The sequence below is a fragment of the Callithrix jacchus genome, chromosome 17, assembly GCF_049354715.1.
Source record: "Callithrix jacchus isolate 240 chromosome 17, calJac240_pri, whole genome shotgun sequence".
NCBI classification, from domain to species: domain Eukaryota; kingdom Metazoa; phylum Chordata; class Mammalia; order Primates; family Cebidae; genus Callithrix; species Callithrix jacchus.
In genome coordinates, this window is record NC_133518.1 from 79,698,561 (window position 1) to 79,721,648 (window position 23,088).

The 23,088-nt window shown below is 45.8% G+C and overlaps 1 protein-coding gene across 23 annotated transcripts in view; it reads right to left on the reverse strand.

Moving 5' to 3' along the window:
- ULK4 (unc-51 like kinase 4) overlaps window positions 1–22,584 on the reverse strand; it is a 677,547-nt gene extending 654,963 nt beyond the window's left edge. For 17 of the 23 annotated variants that reach the window (XR_013528778.1, XR_013528777.1, XR_008477287.2 and 14 more), the window contains exons 1-4: window positions 22,408–22,558; window positions 14,879–15,064; window positions 7,708–7,807; window positions 4,840–4,979 (exon numbers count right to left, since the gene is read on the reverse strand). Coding sequence is in view for 15 of the 23 variants with exons in the window: in XM_035278727.3 (XP_035134618.3) it covers window positions 4,840–4,979; window positions 7,708–7,807; window positions 14,879–15,016 (378 nt within the window). In the remaining 8 variants the exon portion in view is untranslated. Of the gene's footprint in view, window positions 1–4,839; window positions 4,980–7,707; window positions 7,808–14,878; window positions 15,065–15,461 lie in introns of all 23 variants that reach the window. The other 6 variants (XM_078354734.1, XM_078354735.1, XM_054246822.2 and 3 more) reach the window with 3 other exon arrangements.
- Between the last annotated feature and the right edge of the window lie 504 nt (window positions 22,585–23,088).

Below are 23,088 nucleotides of genomic sequence, written 5' to 3' on the forward strand. Positions count from 1 at the left end.
GCAGACTCAGGACTGAAGTCACCGCACCTGCCTGCGTGTGTTCAAGTGAGGACATGACGCAGACTCAGGACTGGTCACCGCACCTGCCTGCGTGTGTTCACGTGAGGACATGACGCAGACTCAGGACTGGTCACCGCACCTGCCTGCGTGTGTTCACGTGAGGACATGACGCAGACTCAGGACTGGTCACCGCACCTGCCTGCGTGTGTTCACGTGAGGATATGACGCAGACTCAGGACTGGTCACCGCACCTGCCTGCGTGTGTTCACGTGAGGACATGACGCAGACTCAGGACTGGTCACCGCACCTGCCTGCGTGTGTTCACGTGAGGACATGACGCAGACTCAGGACTGGTCACCGCACCTGCCTGCGTGTGTTCACGTGAGGACATGACGCAGACTCAGGACTGGTCACCGCACCTGCCTGCGTGTGTTCACGTGAGGACATGACGCAGACTCAGGACTGGTCACCGCACCTGCCTGCGTGTGTTCACGTGAGGACATGACGCAGACTCAGGACTGGTCACCGCACCTGCCTGCGTGTGTTCACGTGAGGACATGACGCAGACTCAGGACTGGTCACCGCACCTGCCTGCGTGTGTTCACGTGAGGACATGACGCAGACTCAGGACTGGTCACCGCACCTGCCTGCGTGTGTTCACGTGAGGACATGACGCAGACTCAGGACTGGTCACCGCACCTGCCTGCGTGTGTTCACGTGAGGACATGACGCAGACTCAGGACTGGTCACCGCACCTGCCTGCGTGTGTTCACGTGAGGACATGACGCAGACTCAGGACTGGTCACCGCACCTGCCTGCGTGTGTTCACGTGAGGACATGACGCAGACTCAGGACTGGTCACCGCACCTGCCTGCGTGTGTTCACGTGAGGACATGACGCAGACTCAGGACTGGTCACCGCACCTGCCTGCGTGTGTTCACGTGAGGACATGACGCAGACTCAGGACTGGTCACCGCACCTGCCTGCGTGTGTTCACGTGAGGACATGACGCAGACTCAGGACTGGTCACCGCACCTGCCTGCGTGTGTTCACGTGAGGACATGACGCAGACTCAGGACTGGTCACCGCACCTGCCTGCGTGTGTTCACGTGAGGACATGACGCAGACTCAGGACTGGTCACCGCACCTGCCTGCGTGTGTTCACGTGAGGACATGACGCAGACTCAGGACTGGTCACCGCACCTGCCTGCGTGTGTTCACGTGAGGACATGACGCAGACTCAGGACTGGTCACCGCACCTGCCTGCGTGTGTTCACGTGAGGACATGACGCAGACTCAGGACTGGTCACCGCACCTGCCTGCGTGTGTTCACGTGAGGACATGACGCAGACTCAGGACTGGTCACCGCACCTGCCTGCGTGTGTTCACGTGAGGACATGACGCAGACTCAGGACTGGTCACCGCACCTGCCTGCGTGTGTTCACGTGAGGACATGACGCAGACTCAGGACTGGTCACCGCACCTGCCTGCGTGTGTTCACGTGAGGACATGACGCAGACTCAGGACTGGTCACCGCACCTGCCTGCGTGTGTTCACGTGAGGACATGACGCAGACTCAGGACTGGTCACCGCACCTGCCTGCGTGTGTTCACGTGAGGACATGACGCAGACTCAGGACTGGTCACCGCACCTGCCTGCGTGTGTTCACGTGAGGACATGACGCAGACTCAGGACTGGTCACCGCACCTGCCTGCGTGTGTTCACGTGAGGACATGACGCAGACTCAGGACTGGTCACCGCACCTGCCTGCGTGTGTTCACGTGAGGACATGACGCAGACTCAGGACTGGTCACCGCACCTGCCTGCGTGTGTTCACGTGAGGACATGACGCACAGTCGGGCCTGAAGTTGGAGATGTGGATTTTAAACCCGGGTCCACCATTTACTTGGTGTCTGACCTTGAAGAATTTATTTAACCTTTTTAATCCCCAGTCTCTTCACCTGTAAAATGGGGAAATGATACCTAACTCTTCAGACTGCTGTATGGATTAATCGAGTTAAACATGTAAAGCGTCTGTAACAGTCGCTGGTAGGTGGTGAGAGTCTCCTAGTATAATTTGTGATTAGAAGCCATGGATTGTTGAAAACATGCCAGGAACTAACATTCCGTTACTTTTATCATTTCCTCTATTAAAAGTATTTCTAGATCAGTGCAATGGGTCAGGTGGCTTTGTGGCTTTTCAAAGCAATGTAGGGTCAAATGCAGTGGTTCACGCCTATATTCCCAGCACTTTGGGAGGCTGAGGTGGGTAGATCACTGAGGGCCAGGAGTTTGAGACCAGACTGGCCAACATGGTAAAACCCCATCTCTACTCAAAATACAAAATTTAGCTGGGCATGGTGATGGGTGCCTGTAGGCCCAGCTACTAGGGAGGCTGAGGCACCAGAATTGCTTGAACCTGAAGGGAGAGGTTGCAGTGAGCCAAGGCTGCACCACTGCATTCCAGCCTGCATGAGAGCAAGACCCTGTCTCAAAAAAAATAAAAGTAAAAATAAATAAAATAAAGGCAATGTGAAGTTAAATCTTACCTTCTAGTCACAAACACACAGTAAGGATGTCTGCTGGTCTACGATAGAGGCTTTTACACTCATGTGAGCATCACAGGCCCCTGGAGGACTTGTTAAAGCACAAAGGACCAGTCACTACCCCCCGAGTTTCTGATTCAACAGATCTGGGATGGAGCCTGTTTCTACCACGTCCCAGGTCAGGCTGATGCTGCTGGTCCAGAGGACCACCGGCGTGGATCAGCAAACACTTTTGCTGTTGGTAAAGAGCCGGCCAGTAAATATTTTAGACGTTATGAGCCATACAGTCTGTCTTCACTTCAATCCTGTTGCACAGCGGTAGCCACTGACAGCACATACAGCAGAGACTGTGGCCGTGCGCCACTCAGAGTTCATTCACTAAAACTGGAATCCAGCCCAACCTGTGCTAACCCCCGTTCCGGAACGCAGGTTCAGGTCACAAAGCGGCCTGACCTTCTCACATCCTAACACTCAACAGCTCCCGCACAGATTTCAGCAAACTACAGCCTCTGGGACAATCCCTGGCCACTGCCTGCTTTTGTACAGCTAGGAACCAAGAGTGTTGAATTTAAGAAAAAAAAACTATCTGAAAACTGCCACACACAAAAAAAAAATGTGGTTTTTGGCCAGGAATGGTGGCTCACGCCTATAAATCCCAACACTTTGGGAGGCCAAGAGAGGAGGATCACCTGAGGTCAGGAGTTTGAGATCAGCCTGGCCAACATGGTGAAACTCCGACATTACTAAAAATACAGAATTCAGCTACGTGCCTCTAGTCCCAGCTACTCGGGAGGCTGAGGCAGGAGAACTGCTTGAACCCGGGTTGCAGAGTTTGCATCACTGCACTCTGTCTCTGGGCGACAGAGAGATTCTGTCTCAAAAAAAAAAGTAGTTTTTATATTTCTAAATGGTTTAGGAAAAAAAATGTCTAGACAGGTGACAATGAATTACATGAAACCCACATTTCCATATCCATGAATGAAGTATTGAAATACAGCCACATCCAGGTATTTACAGGCTGTCTGCGGCTGCTTTCAGCCCTGTAATGACAGCTGAGTAGCTGCAGACTTGAGGCACACATCTGAGTATCTCAAACAAGAACTACTATTCATTATACGGGATTTTATAGAGTTTTTTTTAGCTTTAATTATCTTCTCATACAGATGGCCTACAAAAATAAAATTTCTAGTGAAAATAAAATTTCTGATTTCTAAATGAAATATTCAGCTTTTGATTTCATTGGCATAAATTAAAGGAAAAGTAAAAACTTAAACCAGTAATATGTACAATTCCTCGGAGTATGTACTTACAAAGACAAGTATTGACATCGCTGTGAGCCCACTACTTACCAAAAAGTATCCTAGAAACTTAACCTAAATATAATAGGTAATCCTCACCAGTACCTTGAAAATTCTATCTCCATGTGACAAAGAAACTAAGGCAAAGACAGGCAGGGTAACTTGTCCAGGTTCACACGGCTTCTAAGTGCAAGCGTTGATTGCAACTCAGAAACCAAGCAGGTTTCACAACTCCACTACATGGAAGCACAGTTAGTTGTGAATAATTTTACCAAAAAAGAAAATATGTGATCCATAATATCAGGAATCATACATATATAGCCAAGAATGCCACTATCAAGCTAAAATAATAATGTTTTCTAAACGTGTCCGATGACTTTGGAGCTAAGAGGGCCTTACCTTACAGACCTACTGTGTTCATCATATACAATATAGGTTAGCAGCATTAAGGCATTACTCAAAGAACTCTGACAGGGAGACTTCACATTCAAAAAGCAGCTTCGGCACCTAAAATACAGTACCATGTACTTCCTTTTATTTACTTATTTCTTTTTTTTTTTTTTTTGAGACGGAGTCTTGCTCTGTCACCCAGGCTGGGTACAATGGTGGCCCAATCTCGGCTCACTGCCACCTCTGCCTCCCAGGTTCAAGCAATTCACCTGCCTCAGCTTCTCGAGTAGCTGGAATTTCAGGCATCTGCCACCACACCTGGCTAATTTTTGTGTTTTTAGTAGAGACAGGGTTTAGCCATGTTGGCCAGGCTAGTCTCAAACTCCTGACCTCAAGTGATCCACCTGCCTCGGCCTCCCAAAATGCTGGGATTACAGGCATGAGCCACCATGCCTGGCCTCCTTTTATTTTTAAAAAAAAAAAGGTTAACTTAAAATTTCAAGATGTTCTACACCAAAATTTTATCTAAAAATAAAAACATCTTTGAGAAAGCACTCTAAATTGAGACAGAAGCAGTTAGGAAATAAAAACCTTTCATGAATTACCTTCTCAGGAGAAATGTCACAAAAGAGAATGCCAAGTTTATGAAGATGATGTAATCCAGTAATCAGGTCAATTCCAAATTCTCTCACAACATCTTCTGGGAGGTTTTCATCTTGAGCAATAACTGTTTTTAAGGAACCACCTGCAAGAAGTTGATTAAAATCATCCACTTCAACCCACTGCCGTCCCCGAGTGCCCGAGAGGTTCCATGCTGACAGATGCCAACATTAAAAACTGATCAAGATCATCAACCCCAACAGTCTGCTGGAGGAGCACGTAGGTGGGTGAACACAGTGGCCCGAGCACTTCCACAGAAGTCTACGCCCAAGCACCAGAGACAGATTCAGGAAACTGCCTGCTCCCTACGGACGAATGGTGAGAGGCAAGCAAGGTGAAAGGATAATAATCCTAACAGCTGCAAGTATTAACGGTAAATACAACTCCAAAACGGTGCACTTACATCACATTACGCAAAGTACAGTCAGATCACCTTCCGCAAAGTGCTGCACAGCAAAAAAGACTATGCTCTTTAGATAATCACACCCCTTAGCATGCACCATTGATGAAATATAAGGCCGACGTCAGGTGCACTGAGAATCCCACTGCTATATCCTTCTCCACCAGTTACTTCTCTTCCCAGTTACTTCTCTACCAGTAAAGTGCCAGAAACAAACTTTTTTTTTTTTTTGAGACGGAGTTTCTCTCTCGTTGGCCAGTCCGGAGTGCAATGGTGCAATTGCAGCTCAAAGCAACCTCCACCTCTCGGGTTCAAGCGATTCTCCTGTCTCAGCCTCCCGAGTAGCTGGGATTACAGGCATGTGCCACTGTATCTGGGTAATTGTGTTTTGTGTTTTTTGTTTTTTTTGAGACGAAGTCTTCCTCTGTTGCCAGGCTGGAGTACAGTGGCACAATGTTGGCTCACTGCAACCACAATCTCCCGGGTTCAACTGATTCTCTTGCCTCAGCTCCCGAGTAGCTGGGATTACAGACGTCTGCCACCACGTCCGGTTTTTTTTTTTTTTTTTTTTTGTATTTTTAGTAGAGATGGGGTTTCACCACATTAGCCAGGATGGTCTTGATCTCCTGACCTTGTGATCCTCCTGCCTCGGCCTCTCAAAGTGCTGGGATTACAGGCAAGAGCCACCGCGCCAGGCCAATTTTGTATTTTTATAGTAGAAACAGGATTTCTCCATGTTGGTCAGACTGGTCTGAAACTCCCAACCTCAGGTGATCCGCCCACCTCGGCCTCCCAAAGTGTTGGGATTACAGGTGTGAACCACCACGCCCACCACAAACTGTTTCTTAAAGGGTCAAGATTACAACAGCCAATCCATGAATGGATGAATCGATAAAGAAAATATGGTACATATCCACAATGGAGTAGTAGTCAGCCATAAAAAAGAGATTTTGTCATTTGCAACAACTTGGTTAAAACTGGAGGTCATTATGTTAAGTGAAATAAGCCAGGTACAGAAAGACAAACATCGAATCTTCTCACTCATTTGTGGGAGCTGAAAATTATTTGAAATCATGGAGATAGAGAACAGAAGAATGGCTCCCGGAGGTGGCAGGGGAGTGGGGATGGCATTTGGAATAAATGGAATAAATAAGAACTAGTATTTGATGATACAACAGGGTGGCTGAAGTCAGTACTAATTTAACTGTACATTTTTAAATAACTAAAAGAATGTAATTGCATTGTAACACAAAGGACAAATGCTTGAGGAAATGGACACCCCGTCTACCCTGCTGTGCTTCTTACACACGGCACGCCTGTACCAACGTATCTCATGTACCCCATAAATATTCATTTACGTACCTACTAAAGAGCCACAAAAGTTAAAAATTAACACAACAGCTAAATTCAGAAAAAGTCTCTGCTGGCATTGGAAAGCTGAATAAGAACTACCATAATGAAGGGAAGAGGCATTTGGGGTTTTCTTCATTTTGTTTTGGTGGGCGAGGGGCCGTCACAGATGCAGGCATGTTTTACGGTTCGGGTTTTGCACCTGGTCAGAGGTCAGAAATAACAGCTTAAGCAAAAACTAATTACAGGACGATCCCTTGATGACCTTGCCAATGCGTACATCTGTGGAAGTAATTCAACCACAATGCTGTCCTACTGATTCAAAAATAAAATCAAATAAGTTATTAATCCAAATTACTTCTTTAAGAAGAAGTTTTATAAATTCCAAGTATCAATATGTTGGATTCACAAAGCTAGCAATAAGTATATCGTATTTAATTATCCTCTATTGTTACTAACATATACAGAGTACACAATAGTAGTACTTACTAGGAGTTAATGGTAGCTCTTAGTACTGATTACATTTTTGGCCTGTTTACCTCCTAAAACTTTGAAACCAAAAGCCCAGATGATACGTATCTAGTCACCTTTCTCCCTGTTCAGTCCCACAAGGCTGTATGGAGCAACAGCTGTAAGTGTGGGTTCATCTTTGTACCTTTCCACATTGCTTAAAATTTTATGAGGTACAGAATGCGTCTCATAAAAACTAAAGATACTTTAAAAATTTACTAGTTAATTAATAGCTACTCAACTTAAAATGTTTGTTTTTATGGGGAAAATGTTTTTGATAAATTCATCATCACTTTAAAACATTTCTAATTTTTTATGTATGTAATGTAATACCAAAGTCAAGTCAACCCAAAACTGAATTTACATAATTCTTCTTCCCAGACGCCTTTGCTCTTTACCCTTCCCTGAAATCCACAGAACAATAGATTTTCAAGTTAACATAGTAAATAACATCAACACAACTTATATTTACAAGATAAAAGGAAAGTAACGAAACTTACAGCATTTTTTTCCAATACCGTATTCATAGCACTTCTTACATACGCTTTCTTACCTGTGCAGAGTTCCACTACTAGCCAGAGGTGATTGCTGGTTTCATACCATTCATGAAAAGTAACAATATTCTTGTGTTTAATTTCATGGGTGAGACGGACCTATAAAAACACAGAGCATTCACTCTAAAAAGAAATTCCTAAAGCTCTTACCTCTACTGAGAAAAACCTAAATATGCAATTAGTAAGTGGATAAGAAAATGGTGACATTTATTTGGTGAAATTCTGTACAGTTATTAGAAATGATGATTATGAAGGGTAATTATTACACAGAAAAACACGAACTTAAAAAGAAACTTTCTTGGACATGCACAGTGGCTCACACCTATAATTCCAGCACTTTGGGAGACTGAGGCAGGCAGATCACTTGAGGTCGGGAGTTCAAGATCAGGCTGACCAAGATGGTGAAACCCCATCTCTACTGAAAATACAAAAATTGGCCAGACATGGTGGCACACATCTGTAATCCCAGCTACTCGGGAGACTGAGGCAGGAGAACTGCTTGAACCCAGGAGGCAGAGGTTGTAGCATGCCAAGATCACGACACTGCACCCTAGCTTGGGCGACAGAGCAAGACTCCATCTCTAAATAAATAAATAATTTTTTTAAAAACTTGTGTAATACTCTTTTGTCTGTCTGTGTAAACACAAATTTGCATAAGAATTATTTATAGGAAAATGACCAGAAGATATTCACCAACATAGCTACTTTTATTGGTTAAACTGCTGGTGTTTCTAATTCTTTTCTCTCATTTTCTATCGTCTATACTAAAACACACTACTTTTTAAGCCAAGGAAGAAGAAATAATTTTAAAGGAAAAACTTTTTGCTAAGTAAACATAACCTAAATACTCAATAACACAATAGTTAACTTGTATTATCTAATAAGTATCATCAACATTAAAATGTTTACTTAACACATAGAGGAATGAGTATTATCATGTTAAGTGAAAAGGGTAAGAAACAAAATTATACCATGGCTAACACATTTTTAAAAACCCTCAAAAACTAGAAGGAAACAAACCAAGACATGAGCAATGATTATTATTTTATTTTTTTTGAGACAGACTCTTGCTCTGTCACCCAGGCTGGAGTGCAGTGGTGTGATCTGGGCTCACCGCAACCTCTGCCCCCAGGTTCAAGCAATTCTCTGCCTCAGCCTCCTGAGTAGCTGGGATTACAGGCACACACCACCATGACCAACTAATTTTGGTATTTTTAGTAGAGACAAGGTTTCGCCATCTTGGCCAGGCTGGTCTTGAACTCCTAACCTTGTGATCCTCCAAAGAGCTGGGATCACAGGTGTGAGCCACCGCGCCCGGCAGAGCAATAATTAACTTTAGGTGATAGGACAACTGTCCTTTTTTTCTTCTATTCATTTTTCCGTTGTCCAAGTTTCTGGTGAACACCCTGCAGAGTAGCGGAGACCACAGGCTTGCACCACCACACTGAGTGAATTTTTTGATTTTTTGTATAGATGAGGTCTCACTTTCTTGCCTAAATTAGTCTTGAACTCCTGGGCTCGAGCGATCCTCCCACCTCAGCCTCCCAAGTGCTGGGATCACAGGAATGAGTCACTAGGCCCAGCTGAATAAAAACACACACTTTTTTTTTTTTAAAGTCCCATCCAAACTCTACTACCACTTAACACAAACAAACGAGCCTGGGCCCATATGTACAGAGCTCCCCACACTTTTTTTTTTTTTTTTGCGATGCAAGTCTCACTCTGTCCCCCAGGCTGAAGTGCAGTGGCACAATCTCGGCTCACTGCAACCTCCACCTTCTGGGTTCAAGCAATTCTCCTGCCTCAGCCTCCCAAGTAGCTGAGACTATAGTCGTGCACCACCACACCTGGCTAATTTTTGTATTTTCAGTAGAGATGGGTTTCACCATGTTGGCCAGGCTGGTCTCAAACTCCTGATCTTGTGATCCACCCGCCTCGTCCTCCCAAAATGCTGGGATTGCAGGCACAAGCCACTGCACCCGGTCTGGGCTCCCCATTTTAAAAATGAAACGCTCTGAACAACTAGGTGGGCTCATACTGTAACACAACTAGAGGAAAACAGATCCACATAACTTCGACGATAGAGGGGTTAAAAAACAAAAAGCACAGTGATCGAGAGAAAATTTAAGGAGCACCGTGTAAGAAACGACAAATCTAAAATAAAAAAATTAGCCAGGCATGGCACATGCCTGTGGTCCCAGCTACTATGGAGGCTGAGGCAGGAGGACCCCTTGAGCTCGGAAAGTCAAGGCGCAGTGAGCCGAGATCACACCACTGCACTGCAGCCTGAGTGAGAGTGTGACCCTGTCTCAAAAAAAAAAGAGAAAGAAACTGCAAAACTAATAAGGCCACCAAAGAATAAGAAAGACCAGCTGGTGAGCATGTTTAAGGACTCCCACCGCATCAGGCACAAGAAGGGGAGGTCCCAGTGAAAAATAAAGGGGGTACGGCAATGCCAGCAGAATCACCAACAGAATCTGGGCCCCAACACTTCCTTCCAGCACTCCTCATCGTTCCACTTACGCCCCGTGCCTGCTCTTCCAAATGCTGGGCCAACTGCCTCTCAAAGTCTCACCTCCGCCTTCACCTCAACCACCTGTTCATGGTTACTCCACAGACCTACAGTATTCAATGTGGGAGCAACGTGCCACGCAAGGCTACTCAGAACTCGAAAAGTAGCTTGTCTAAGCTGGGACGTGCTACAGATGTGAAATACACACAGTGTTCTGAAGACTTCATACCAAAAACCAACAATAAACAATATCTCAATAATAGTTTTTACTGGCTGGGTACAGTGGCTCATGCCTGTAAAACCAACATTTTGGGAGGCCAAGGTGGGCAGATCACTGGAGGTCAGGAGTTTGAGACCAGCCTGGCCAACATGGTCTCGACAACAAAATACAAAAATCAGCCAGGTGTAGTGGTACATGCCTGTAATCCCAGGAACTCAGGGGGCTGAGACAGGACAATGGCTTGAACCTGGGAGGTGGAGGTTGCAGTTAGCCAAGACTGCACCACTGCACTCAAGCCTGTACAGCAGAGCAAGACTCCATCTCAAAAACATAAATAAATAAATAGTTTTTACCAATACCATGTTGAAATTATTAAACACTGTATATACTGGCTTCAGAAATATATTACCAAAGTTAATTTCACCCATTTGTTTTTCATTTTTCAATGTGGGTACTAAAAAGTTCAAAATTAGATTTGTGGCCCCCCTTGCGAGACTTTTACTAAAAACCGCATCACCACCAAAATGTCTTCCACACATCCCAGCCTGTGACCACATCCACACATGTTCCAGCTCACTCCCACAACCACTGCAATTCTCGTTAAACTCAACCAACCCTCTACGTACTCTGCAGCTACTCTGTTTGCTTATTTTTGAGACAGGGTCTCATTCTGACAGTCACGTTGAAGTGCAATGGCACAATCACTGCTCACTGTAACCCCCACCACCTATACCCAGGCTCAAGAAATCCTTCCACCTCAGCTTCCCAAGTAGCTGGGACCACAGGTGCCTGCCACCAACTCTGGCTTTTTTTTTTGAGACAAAGTCTCATGTTGTTGCCCAGGCTGGAGTGCAGTGGCGCAATCTTGACTCACTGTAAGCTCTACCTCCCGAGTTCAAGTGATTCTCCTGCCTCGGCCTCCCAAGTAGCTGGGACTACAGGCATGTGCCACCATGCCCAGCTGATTGCTTTTATATTTTTAGCAGAGATGGGGTTTTACCATGTTGGCCAGACTAGTCTTGAACTCTTGGCCTCAAGTGATCCGCCCACCTTGGCCTTCCAAAGTGCTAGGATTACAGCCATAAGCCACCGTGCCTGGCCCACCCCAGGCTAGTTTTTGTATTTTTTGCAAAGACACAGTTTCACCATGTTGCCCAGCTGCTCTCGAACTCCTGAGTTCAAGCAATCTGCCTCCGCCTCCCTCAGCCTCTCAAAGTGCTAGGATTACAGGTGTGAGCCACCATGCCCAGTGAGAATTTCTAGACATTAACAAATATACAATGGAAAAAGGAAACTAAGAAAACAACTCCATTAATAATAGCAGCAAAAACAATAAAACACACAGGAATTAACTAAACAGGTGGAAAGACTTATACAATGAAAACTACAAAAAACTTCTGAAAGAAATTTTTAAAAGATATAAATAAGTGGGAAAGTATCATGTTTCTATGAATTGGAAGACAATATTCAGATATTAACAACATTCAAATACCACCCAAAATCAGTCTCCCCAAAGCAATCTATGCATTCAATAAAATTCTTATCAAACTCCCAACCACTTTTTTTGCAGGACTAGAAACAAATCTATCCAAAACTTCACATGGAATCTCAAGGTATGCAAAATGGCCAAAGCAATCTTAAAAGAAAAAGAAAAAAAGGCTGGAGAACACATACCTCCTGATTCTAAAACTTACTACAAAGCTACAGTAACAAAAACAGTATAGCACTGCTATAAAGACAAACATATACACCAACCATATAGAATAAGGAGCCCAGAAATAAACCCTCACACATATGGTCAAATGACATTCAACAAGGATTCCAAAACTATTCAATGGGGAAAGGACAGTCTTTTCAACAAATGGTGCTGGGAAAACTGGATATCCACATAAAAAGGGAGAAGCTAGACCTTTACTGCTTATGGTACGAATGTGTCCCTCTAAAATTCACATTGAAACCTAATGCCCATTGTGGTGGTATTAGGAGGTGGAACCTTTAAGAGATGATTGGATCATGTGGACTCTACCCTCATAAATAAAATTAGTGCCCTGAGAAGAGAGGCTTAGGGAGCCTGTTTTCCTCTTCCACCATGTGGGGACACATAGAAGGCACCAGCTTTGAAAAGGACAGCAAGCCCTTACGAGACACCAAAACTGCTGGCACCTTGATCTTGGACTTGCCAGCCCCAAGAACTGTGGCCAATTTGTTATTTATAAGCTATCCAGCCTAAGGTATTTTGCTTTAGCAGCCCAAACAAACTGAGACACTTACTGAACACCACATACAAAATTTAACTCAAAATGAATCAAATACCTAAATATAAGAGGTAAAAATATATAACTCTCAGAACAACAAATAGGACAAAAGCTTCATGACACTGGGTTTGGCAACGATTTTCGGATATTTGGATATGACAACAAAGACATAGATAACAAAAAAAAAAGACACACAAATGTGGCTCTGCACAAATTTTTAACTTTACTACATCAAAAGGCACTAACAACAAAGTGAAAAGGCCACCTAAGGAACATGAAAATGTATTTGCAAATCATCTATCTGATAGCAGATTAGTATCTAGAATACATAGATAAGTCATAAAACTTAGCAAGAAAGCAACTGGATTAGAGGGTGGGCAAAGGACTTAAGGAAATGGGCAAGAAGAACCAACGTCTCTCCAAAGGAGGAATACAAATCGTCAACAAGCACATGAAAAAGTGTGGCTCGGCACCACCAGGCACTAGGGAAACGCAAATCCAAACAGTAATGAGATGCCACCTCACACCCGTTAGGATGGTTACTGTTGAAAAAAAGAAACGAGTACTGACAAGGATGCAGGGAAGCTGAACCCTTGTGCCCTGATGGGTTGCAGCGTGAAGATGGTAGAGCTGCTGAGGAAAACAGCACAGTAAGTCTTTAAAAACTCAAAAGTAGAATTACCATAGGACCAGCAATTCCACCTCTGGGTATATACACAAAAGAAAGCAGAATCTCAAAGAGATATCTGTACCTATATATTCATAGCAGCATTGTTCACAGTAGTTAAAACACAGAAGCAACTTGTGTCCACTGATACATGAATAGATAAGCTAAATGCAATATACGTATGTACAATGAAGTATGATTCAGCCTTAAAAAGGAGGAAATTCTGATCCAAGCTGCAACATGGATGAACATTGAGGACATTATACTAATTGAAATAAGCCAGACATGAAAAAAGAAAAATACTGCATGATACCATTTACATAGAATAGTCAAAACCACAGAGACAAAAAGTAGAATGATAGTTGCCAAAAGCTGAAGGAGAAATGAGGAATTACAGCTCAATGGGTATAGAGGTTCTCTTATGAGAAGCAAAAGAGAAAACAAGTGAAAATACAGTATAAACAAATATGGAACGATATTTCCATGTAATCCTAAGGATTGTAGGAGTCAATCCAAATTTCATTAACACTGCTGGTTGGCTCGTAGGCCAAACTGCACATGCCGCCTGCTTTTGTAAATAAAGTTTCATTGGAAAAGAGTTATAGAGATTGGTGGTGGTGACACTTGAACAGCAACATGGATGTGCTTACTATCCCTAAACTGTACAATCAAAAATCACTGAGGTGGCAAACCATAGGTACAATTAAAAATCACTGAGGGGCAAACTTCATGTTATGTTGTATTTTACCACAATATTTTGTTTTAAGCTAGGTATGTTCCAGGAAGCCTAGGCTATAAAGTGATACAGCTATTTCAAACCCCAGGCACTCTCACCCACTGTCCTTCCTTGACAGTAAATTGTAGGCCTGGGGGTGGTGCTTGTTTGGGAAACAAGCGGGGAACTGCTTGCTTCCTAAACACACCAAATTCAAAAAGTAAACTATCTATTATAGAATATAGTTTCCAGGCTGGGCACAGTGGCTCCTGCCCGTAATCCCAACACTTTGGGAGGCCGAAGCGGACAGACTGCTTGAGCACAGGAGTTCAAGACCAGCCTGGGCAACACAGCCAAACCCTGACTCTATGAAAAATACAAAGAATTAGCCAGGCATGGTGGTATATGCCTGTGGTCCCAGCTACTCTGGAGGCTGAGGTGGGAGGATCGTTTGAGTCTTGAGGTCGACGCTGCAGTGAGTCATGACTGCACCACTGCATTCCAGTCCGGGCAACAGAGCAAGGCCCTGTTTCAAGAAAGAAAAAAAAAAAGAGTATAGTATCCCTGGTTTATACCCCCACAAAAAAATAAAACAAAATAAAATAAACCTAAGTTAGTCATGACTTGGATATGCTTATTACTCATTACTCAGGACTGGTGGCACTGAACAGAGAGGTCGCCCATTCCAGATAGAAAATGTGGCATTTAATATAAACAGTTCAATGGCTCCTGTGAAAATGCTACCCCCTTCTACCTATTGCAGCTCTCTTTCCCCATACCAGTGGAAACACAGTGACTTACCCAGTTGGTTATTTCAGGCCTTTTACACTTATCAGTACAAAGAATGGCTACAAAATGGACTGTGCCCTTCCGTCGCCCTTTATACACAACAGTCTTGCTTCCTCTTCCAATCTCCTCATACAGAATGAAGTTTTCCATCCCTGGGCCGACTTCTCACATACGATAGAATAATGGCATCCCTGGCTCCTAAAAAGTAAACAAAAATGACATTGATAAGTACAAGCTAGTTGCATAATCAGCCTAGGATAATTAGCCAAGAGTACTTTCTACTGAAAAAAAAAATTTCTTTGGGAGGCCGAGGCGGGTGGTTCATGAGGTCAAGAGATCGAGACCATCCTGGTCAACAAGGTGAAACCCCGATCTCTACTAAAAAAAAAAAAAAAAAAAATTAGCTGGGCACGGTGGCATACGCCTGTAGTCCCAGCTACTGGGGAGGCTGAGGCAGGAGAACTGCTTGAACCCAGGAGGCGGAGGTTGCGGTGAGCCGAGATCGTGCCATTGCACTCCAGTCTGGGTAACAAGAGCCAAACTCCGTCTCAAAAAAAAAATCTAGCAATTCGATAAATTCGGAAAAGTGACTTACAAATGTTAAATACTAATGTTGATATATTTTGCAGGATGAACAAAGCTAAGGGTCAAATAAATTAAAAATTCCCAGCCAGGTGCAGTGACTCACGCCTGTAATCCCAGAACTTTGGGAGGCGGAGGCGGGGGAATCACCTGAGGTCAGGAGTTTGAGACCAGCCTGGCCAACAAGGTGAAAACCCGTCTCTATTTAAAATACAAAAATTGGCCGGGCGTGGTGGCGCGCGCTGTAGTCCCAGCTACCCGGGAGGCGGAGGCTGTGGCGAGCCGAGATCGCACCACTGCACTCCAACCAGAGCGACGGAGCGAGACTCTGTCTCAAAAATAAATACGTAAACAAGTATTCGCAAAGCAGTATTCAAGCTCCATCAATAAGATCTTTAAAACACAGCGGGCGGTGGCCCGTGGCCCCAGGGTAGTGGACATCCCGGCATTCCCTGCGGTGGTGGACATCCCGGCATTCCGTGCGGTGGTGGACATCCCGGCATTCCCTGCGGTGGTGGACATCCCGGCATTCCATGCGGCGGCCCTCAGCTGTGGCGGCCGCCATTGCAGGGCGGCCATGGCTGCGGGCGACCCTGTGGCCGTGGGCCTCGATGAGGGCCACAGCGTGACCAGAAGCGGGAGCAAGCCGGCCCAGCCACCGCCGACGTGGGCAGCTGAACAAGCACGCCGAGTCCGTGCGGGACGTGACCCCGGAGGGGTCCGGCTTTGCTCCCCAGGGGCCCGCGCCGCAGAGTTGCTCAGGTTGACCCAGAAAGGGCGGGGGCACATCCGCACCAAGAGCAAGAGAGGAGCTGAGAAGCGTCCTGCCCGTGGGGAAAGCGGCTGCCAAGAGGGACTGCGGCCCCTGCCCTCTGCCGGCAAGACCTTCGCCGAAAGGAAGTGAAAGTGACAGCTAGTTCCAACACCAGTCGCGGCCTCAGCCTCAGCGGGCGAATGAGACTTTACCCAGAGCGTCTCCACGGCTTTCTTACTGCCTCGGCGACAGCGGAAACCTGGCACAATGGGAATCAACGTCTGCACGATGGGACAATATGCGTGAGGCAGGGAACCTAAGGCTGTGTCACAGGGACTTCCTGCAGCTAAGTAGAAAGGAAAACCCTAACTTTCCATGCCTGGGTAACAAAAAAGGCCAGCGGCCATTCCGTCTGCAAACGCCCCACTTTATCGCCGCCTGCAACCAATCAGACTGATTGGGGCGGAGTCTTGGCTGCAACTTTGTAACTTCACCTTAGCATCTGACTGGGTGCAGACAATGGAATTCTGAAATCCATCAGACCCACCGCAGGCCACTACTTGTACTTTCGTTTTCAACAAGTCCCTGCTTTTGTTCTGTTGTTGCTTCATTCTTTCTTTGCTTTGCTGGGCATTTTGTCCAGTTCTTTGTTCAAAAGGCCAAGAACCTGCACAACTTGCACTCAAGACCCTCTACCGGTCTTGACGGGCATGCCCCACCTAAACCTTATAAATTATGAGAAGCAAAAGAGAAACATATGCCCCACCTAAACCTTATAAATTATGAGAAGCAAAAGAGAAACATGCCCCACCTAAACCTTATAAATTATGAGAAGCAAAAGAGAAAAAAGTGAAAACACAGTATAAAAAAATATGGAATATTTCCATGTACTCCCTAGAGACTGTAGGAGTCCATCCAAATATCATTAATACTACTGGCTGGCTCCTAGGCCAAATTGCATGCTGCCTGCTGTTATAAATAAAGTTTAATTGGGAACATAGCCACACCCATTCATTCGTATATTGCTTATGGTTCCTTTCAGACGGCTATATATTGCCTATGACAGAGTTGAGTAGTTACGACAGAGACTCTACGGTCTGCACAAAAATATTTGCTATTTGTCCCTTTATTTAAAAAGTTTGCCAATGCCTGCTCTAAATCAAGATGTTGGTTGTTTTGGGTTTTTTTTTTTTTTTTTTAACCAAGCACTTCATCCTTCACCTAAGGTATAAGAAGTTAAGAGTTCGTTTTCTTGGCCAACATAACCCTTTAATTTTCATAAGTAAATAAGGACTTGATGTAATCTTTTATCAAACTAGATCTTATTTAGAATTTCAGTTAAGGTAGAATTAGAGTCATAATATGAAAATTTAATCAATCAATCTTTCAGGCTAAGTGTGGCGGCTCACACCTGTAATCCCAGCACTTTGGGAGGCCAAGGCAAACTGATCACCTGAGGTCAGGAGTTTGAGACCAGCCTAACCAATATGACAAAACCCCATCTCTACTAAAAATACAAAAATTAGCCAGGTGTAGTGGCACAGGCTTGTAATCCCAGCTACTCAGGAGGCTGAGGTAGGAGAATCACTTAAACCTGGGAGGTGGATGTTGCAGTGAGCTGAGATTATGCCACTGCACTCCAGCCTAGGAGACAGAGCACCACTCAAAAAAAAAAAAAAATCAATCTTTCGTAACCTGGCATCTCTTTGGAAAGGTATGTTAGACTATATTAAACTTTGCAAAACCTCACAACATATCTGTATATCAAAACAACACACTGGCTGGGCACTCTGTGATTACTGGCTCACACCTGTAATCTCACCCCTTTGGGAGGCCGAAGCAGAAGTATTGCTTGAGCCCAGGAGACTGAGGCTACAGTGAGCTACAACTGCGCCACCGGACTCCAGCCTGAGCAGCAGAGTGAGACCCTCTCTCAGGGAAAAAAAAAAAAAAAAAAATTCAAAAAGCACATTGGGCTGGACTCAGTGGCTCACGCCTGTAATTCTACCGATTTGGGAGGCCAAAGAGTGAAGTTCACTTGAGGCCAGGAGTTTGAGACCAGCCTGAGAAACAAACACCATCTCTACAAAATATTTTTAAAAATTTTTAAATTAGCCAGCAGTGGCGGCCTCTGCATGTAGTCCCAGCTACTTGGGGGACTGAGGCAGGAGGATAGTTTGAACCCAGAAGGCAGAGGTTGTAGTGAGCCAAGATCTCACCACTGCACGCTAACCCAGGCAACAAAGAGCCTGTCTCAAAAAAACACACACAAAAAAAACCCTGTACACCTCAAATACATACAACTATTGGTAAACCATATCTCAATATGGGTATATTCCAAAAAGAATTAAAAGCAGGGTCTCAAAGAGACATTTGTACCCCATATAGTCACAGCAGCATTATTCACAATAGTTAAAACATGGAAGCAACTTGTGTCCACTGATATATGAATAAGCAAAACGTAATATATTTTGCTTTTGCAAAAATAAAGTTTTAGAGATTGCTGCACAGCAATGTAACTGTTCTTAACCTCTACTAAACTTGTACCCTTAAAAAGGGGTAAGATGGTCAATTTTATTTGTATTTTATAATTAAACATTTTTAAAGACTTCAAAAAATTAAAATTAAAAAATGGTTAATATATTGGCTGGACGTGGTGGCTCATGCCTGTGATCCCAGCACTTTGGGAGGCCAAGACAGTGGATCACCTGAGGTAACAAGTTTGGGACCAGGCTGCCCAACATGGTGAAACCCCATCTCTACTAAAAATACAGAAAATTAGCTGGGTGTGGTGGTGCGTGCCTGTAGTCCCAGCTACTCGGGAGGCTGAGGCAGGAGAGTCGCTTGAACCTGGAAAGCAGAGGTTGCAGTGAGCCGAGATTGCGCCACTGCACTCCAGCCTGGGCAACAAGAGTGAAATTCCGTCTCGGAAAAAAAAAAAAAAATTAAGAAAACTCATTTTACAGATGAAAATATTTCCAAGATTGCTCTATCAAGGGAGAGAAAAATTTTTTCTACAAAATATTACAGGGGTAAACATTTTAGGTTTTACAGACTTTACGGTTTCTGTCACAGCTACTCAGCTTTGCTCTTGAACTAGAAAAGCAACCAGAGACAGTAAGCAAATGGATAGGTATGGCTGAGTTCCATTGACACTTCTATTTATGAGCAGGGTGAGGTAGCTCATGCCTATAATCCCAGCACTTTGGGAGGCCAGGCGGGTAGGTACTTGAAGTCAGGAGTTCAATACCAGCCTGGCCAATCTGGCGAAACCCTATCTCTATTAAAATACAGAAATTAGCCAGGCATGGTGATGGGCGCCCATAATCCCAGCTACTCCAGAGGCTGAGGCAAGAAAATGGCTTAAACCCGGGAGGCGGAGGTTGCCGTGAACTGAGATCCTACCATTGCACTCTAGCCTGGGCAACAGGAGCAAAACTGTTGCCTCAGAAAAATAAAAAATAATAATGATGATGACTGATTAATTAAAACAAAAAGGCACAGCTTAGTTTTCTTTGTTTTTTGAGACAGAGTTTTGCTCTTGTTGCCCAAGCTAGAGTGCAATGGTGCGATCTCAGTTCACCGCAACCTCCACCTTCTGGGTTCAAGCAATTCTCCTGTCTCAGCCTCCCCAGTAGCTAGGATTACAGGCATGAGCCTCCTCACCCGGCTAATTCTGTATTTTTAGTAGAGATGGTGTTTCTCCATGTTGGTCACGCTGGTCTTAAAACTCCTCAGGTGATCTGCCCACCTTGGCCTCCCAAAGTGCTGGGATTACAGGCATGAGCCACCGCACCCAGCCAGTATCTATTTCTTTTAATGACAGTTTCCCTAAGACCTTTTAACATTCCTCTTCATTCTAAAACCTATGCTTTAAAAAGAACCAATCCTGGCCTAGCGCAATGCCTAGTGTCTGTAATCCCAACACTCTTGGAGGCAGAGGCAGGATTGTTTGAGACCAAGAGTTCAAGACCAGCCTGGGCAACATGGTAAGATCCTGACTCTACACAAATTAAAAAATAGCCTGGTGTGGTGGTGCATGCCTGTAGTCCCAGCTATGTGCTATGTATTGTAACCAAAATAAGATTAAACTGACAGTATGTTTAAATGGGAAGATGTTAAACCAGAGAAAAGATCATCAGAAACCTTATTCACCAATTGTCTACATTAGAATATATCAGAATAAGTTGATAAGTTACCATATGGTCTGTATAACTGATTTCTTGAAAATAAAGTTTTAGGCTACAGGGGAAAAAATAAGTAAAATCTTACATATATATATTTTTTTAAGGGAGGCTAGGTCTTGAACCCCTAGGCTCAAGTGATCCTGCTACCTTGGCCTCTCAAATTTCTGGGATTACAGGCTCAAGCCACCGCCCAGCCAATCTTGAAATACTGAATTTGATTTAGGACAAATTCATTTCCTTAACCTTTATTTTAGTTACATCTGACCATTGAGTAACATCTGAACGATTTCATTCTGAAATTAACAAAACATATTAGTTATAAATCTGCTTAGATGGGGTGGTGTTACTTTCAAGCATTTCTCTCCTCTGGGACTCAATTTCCTTAGAGTAAAATAAGAATTGGATCAAATGATTTTCTACTTTTTTTTTTTTTAGACAGGCTGGAGTGCAGGGGCAAGATCTAGGCTCACTGCAAACTCCACCTCCGGGGTTTAAACGATTCTCTTGCCTCACCCTCTGCCTCTGCCTCTGGCACGCCACCATGCTAGGCTAACTTTCTGCATTTTTAGGAGATGCGGGGTTTCACTATGTTGTCCAGGCTAATCTCGAACTCCTGGCCTCTAGTGATCCGCCCACCTCAGCCATGCAAAGTTCTGGGATTACAGATGTGAGCCACCACACCTGGCATTATCTTTCAATAACATTAATAGTAGAAATTCCATGAGTTTAAGATTGTTTCTCAGTCCAAAGTCGTTCCCCATTACAGACCTCCTAATATTCATTTTTAAATCCGTAACTTCTTAATTGTAAAATAAAACACAAATACAGAAAACGCCACAAATAAATATATAGTTTAATGAATAAAGAAGGACACACTCCTAACCACCACCCAGGGTCAGGAAGTGGCATTTTGCCAGCCACACAAGAAGCCCTCGGTGAGCGTATCGCTATCACCACCCCTCCTGATCCCCCAAAGTAACCACTCCCTGACTTTCGTAGTCATCACTTCCCTACGTTTCTTCCTGGTTTTCTCACTCGAGGGTGACCTCCCAGAAACCAGTTTAGTCTCTCTCAATTCACAAGTTCACCTAAGACGCATCTGAGAAGCCAGAAGGCAGAGCAAATCACACACGCGTGCCAATGAGGCAGGTCCCACATTCAAGGAATTCGGAGAGCGACCAGGTGATGAGAGCGCACAGGCGCCACCTTCAGCACAACCATGACCCCCGCAGCAGGAGCAAGGGCATCACCCGGGGCTTCACAGACATGCAAGTTCGCGGCCCCGCGCCAGACTAACAGACTCAAACGCTGAGTGGTAGGGCCCGGCCTTCCCAGTTACTACCCGCCCTGGGGTGGCAGGGAAGCGCTCCAGTCTGCGAGCCGCCGGCCACATCAGCCTTCCTTCCCCTGGGCTCCAACCGACGGCGCGCGTTCGCTAAGACCCCACAGGTGCTCCTCCTCGCCGCACTTCACCGACTCAGGGTCGCCACGGAATCGCTCGCCCCCCGCCCCCCAGGCAGCTGGCGGCGGGCGACTCAGCGGCCTCGCCACGTCCATGGTCCTCCGCCCGCGAGGCCGGCAGGGAGCCCGGGAAGCGCTGCTGGGCGGTGAAGACGCCACATCCGTCCGGCGCATCTCCAGAGCCGAAAAACACGAGCACCCTCGCTCCGCGCTGCAGCCAGGTCCTAGAAGGAGCGAGCCGTGTGCCCTTAACCGAAGCCCGGATAAAAACGGGCGGTTTTTCCTTTAACATGAGCGTAAAGTGGGGCCCGCAGGAGCCAGGTCCTAGAAGGAGCGAGCCGTGTGCCCTTAACCGAAGCCCGGATAAAAACGGGCGGTTTTTCCTTTAACATGAGCGTAAAGTGGGGCCCGCAGGCAGAAGCCAACGTGGGGGAGCGCAGGGGCACGGGGTCCACGCGCAAGAGAGAGCACCCCTCAGGCCTGCTCGCTCTTCTGCCCCCGCCTAGACAGAGACACAAACCCAACCCGTGCCGACTAAAACCGCCACCGCCACGCACCTGGCAGCCAAGTACCGCGAAGCCTCAGCCCCCTGGACTGCTCCCGCGGCTACGCGTGTCGCGGCCTCCGCCTTAGGACAGGTCCACAGGCCCAACGATGGGGGGGAGCTCAATGAAGCAAAGCGGGACGCGCGGAGGCGCCTACCAGACTGACGGAGGCGGCACCCCTCCAGGTTTGGATTTGTCCACACCGTTTCCAGGGCAGCAGGCAGGACGCCGGAAGCAGCTCAGGAAGCTGAGTGGCTGAGCGGTTTCCGTTCCTGTGGGCGGGGCCGGAAGTGAGCGACCACGAGGGCAGCTTCCTCCACCCAAAGGGCATCGCGCGGGCCTTTGGACGAGCCCACAGGCCCGAGATCGGGGCAGGAAGTGATGGATTAACAGTCCATCCACTGTTAGGTCTTGAGCCACCACCCCTCCATGTTTGGATTTGCTCCTTCTATCTCCATGGCAGCACGCAGAACGCAGGGAAAACGCAAAGCGCTGATTGGCTGAGAGACTCCGTTCCTATTGGCTAGAGCCCGAAATGGGAGCTCGTGAGGGACCATTCTTCAATCCTAAGTGGGAGCGGAGGCTGGAGTGTTGGGCCATTAGAGCTGACCTTCCTGGGTAGCGCTGGGGGCTGTGGAGCCCTGGGACCTCCTCATTTCTTCCCTCCTCGTCCCCTCAGCCCTTCTGTTTCCT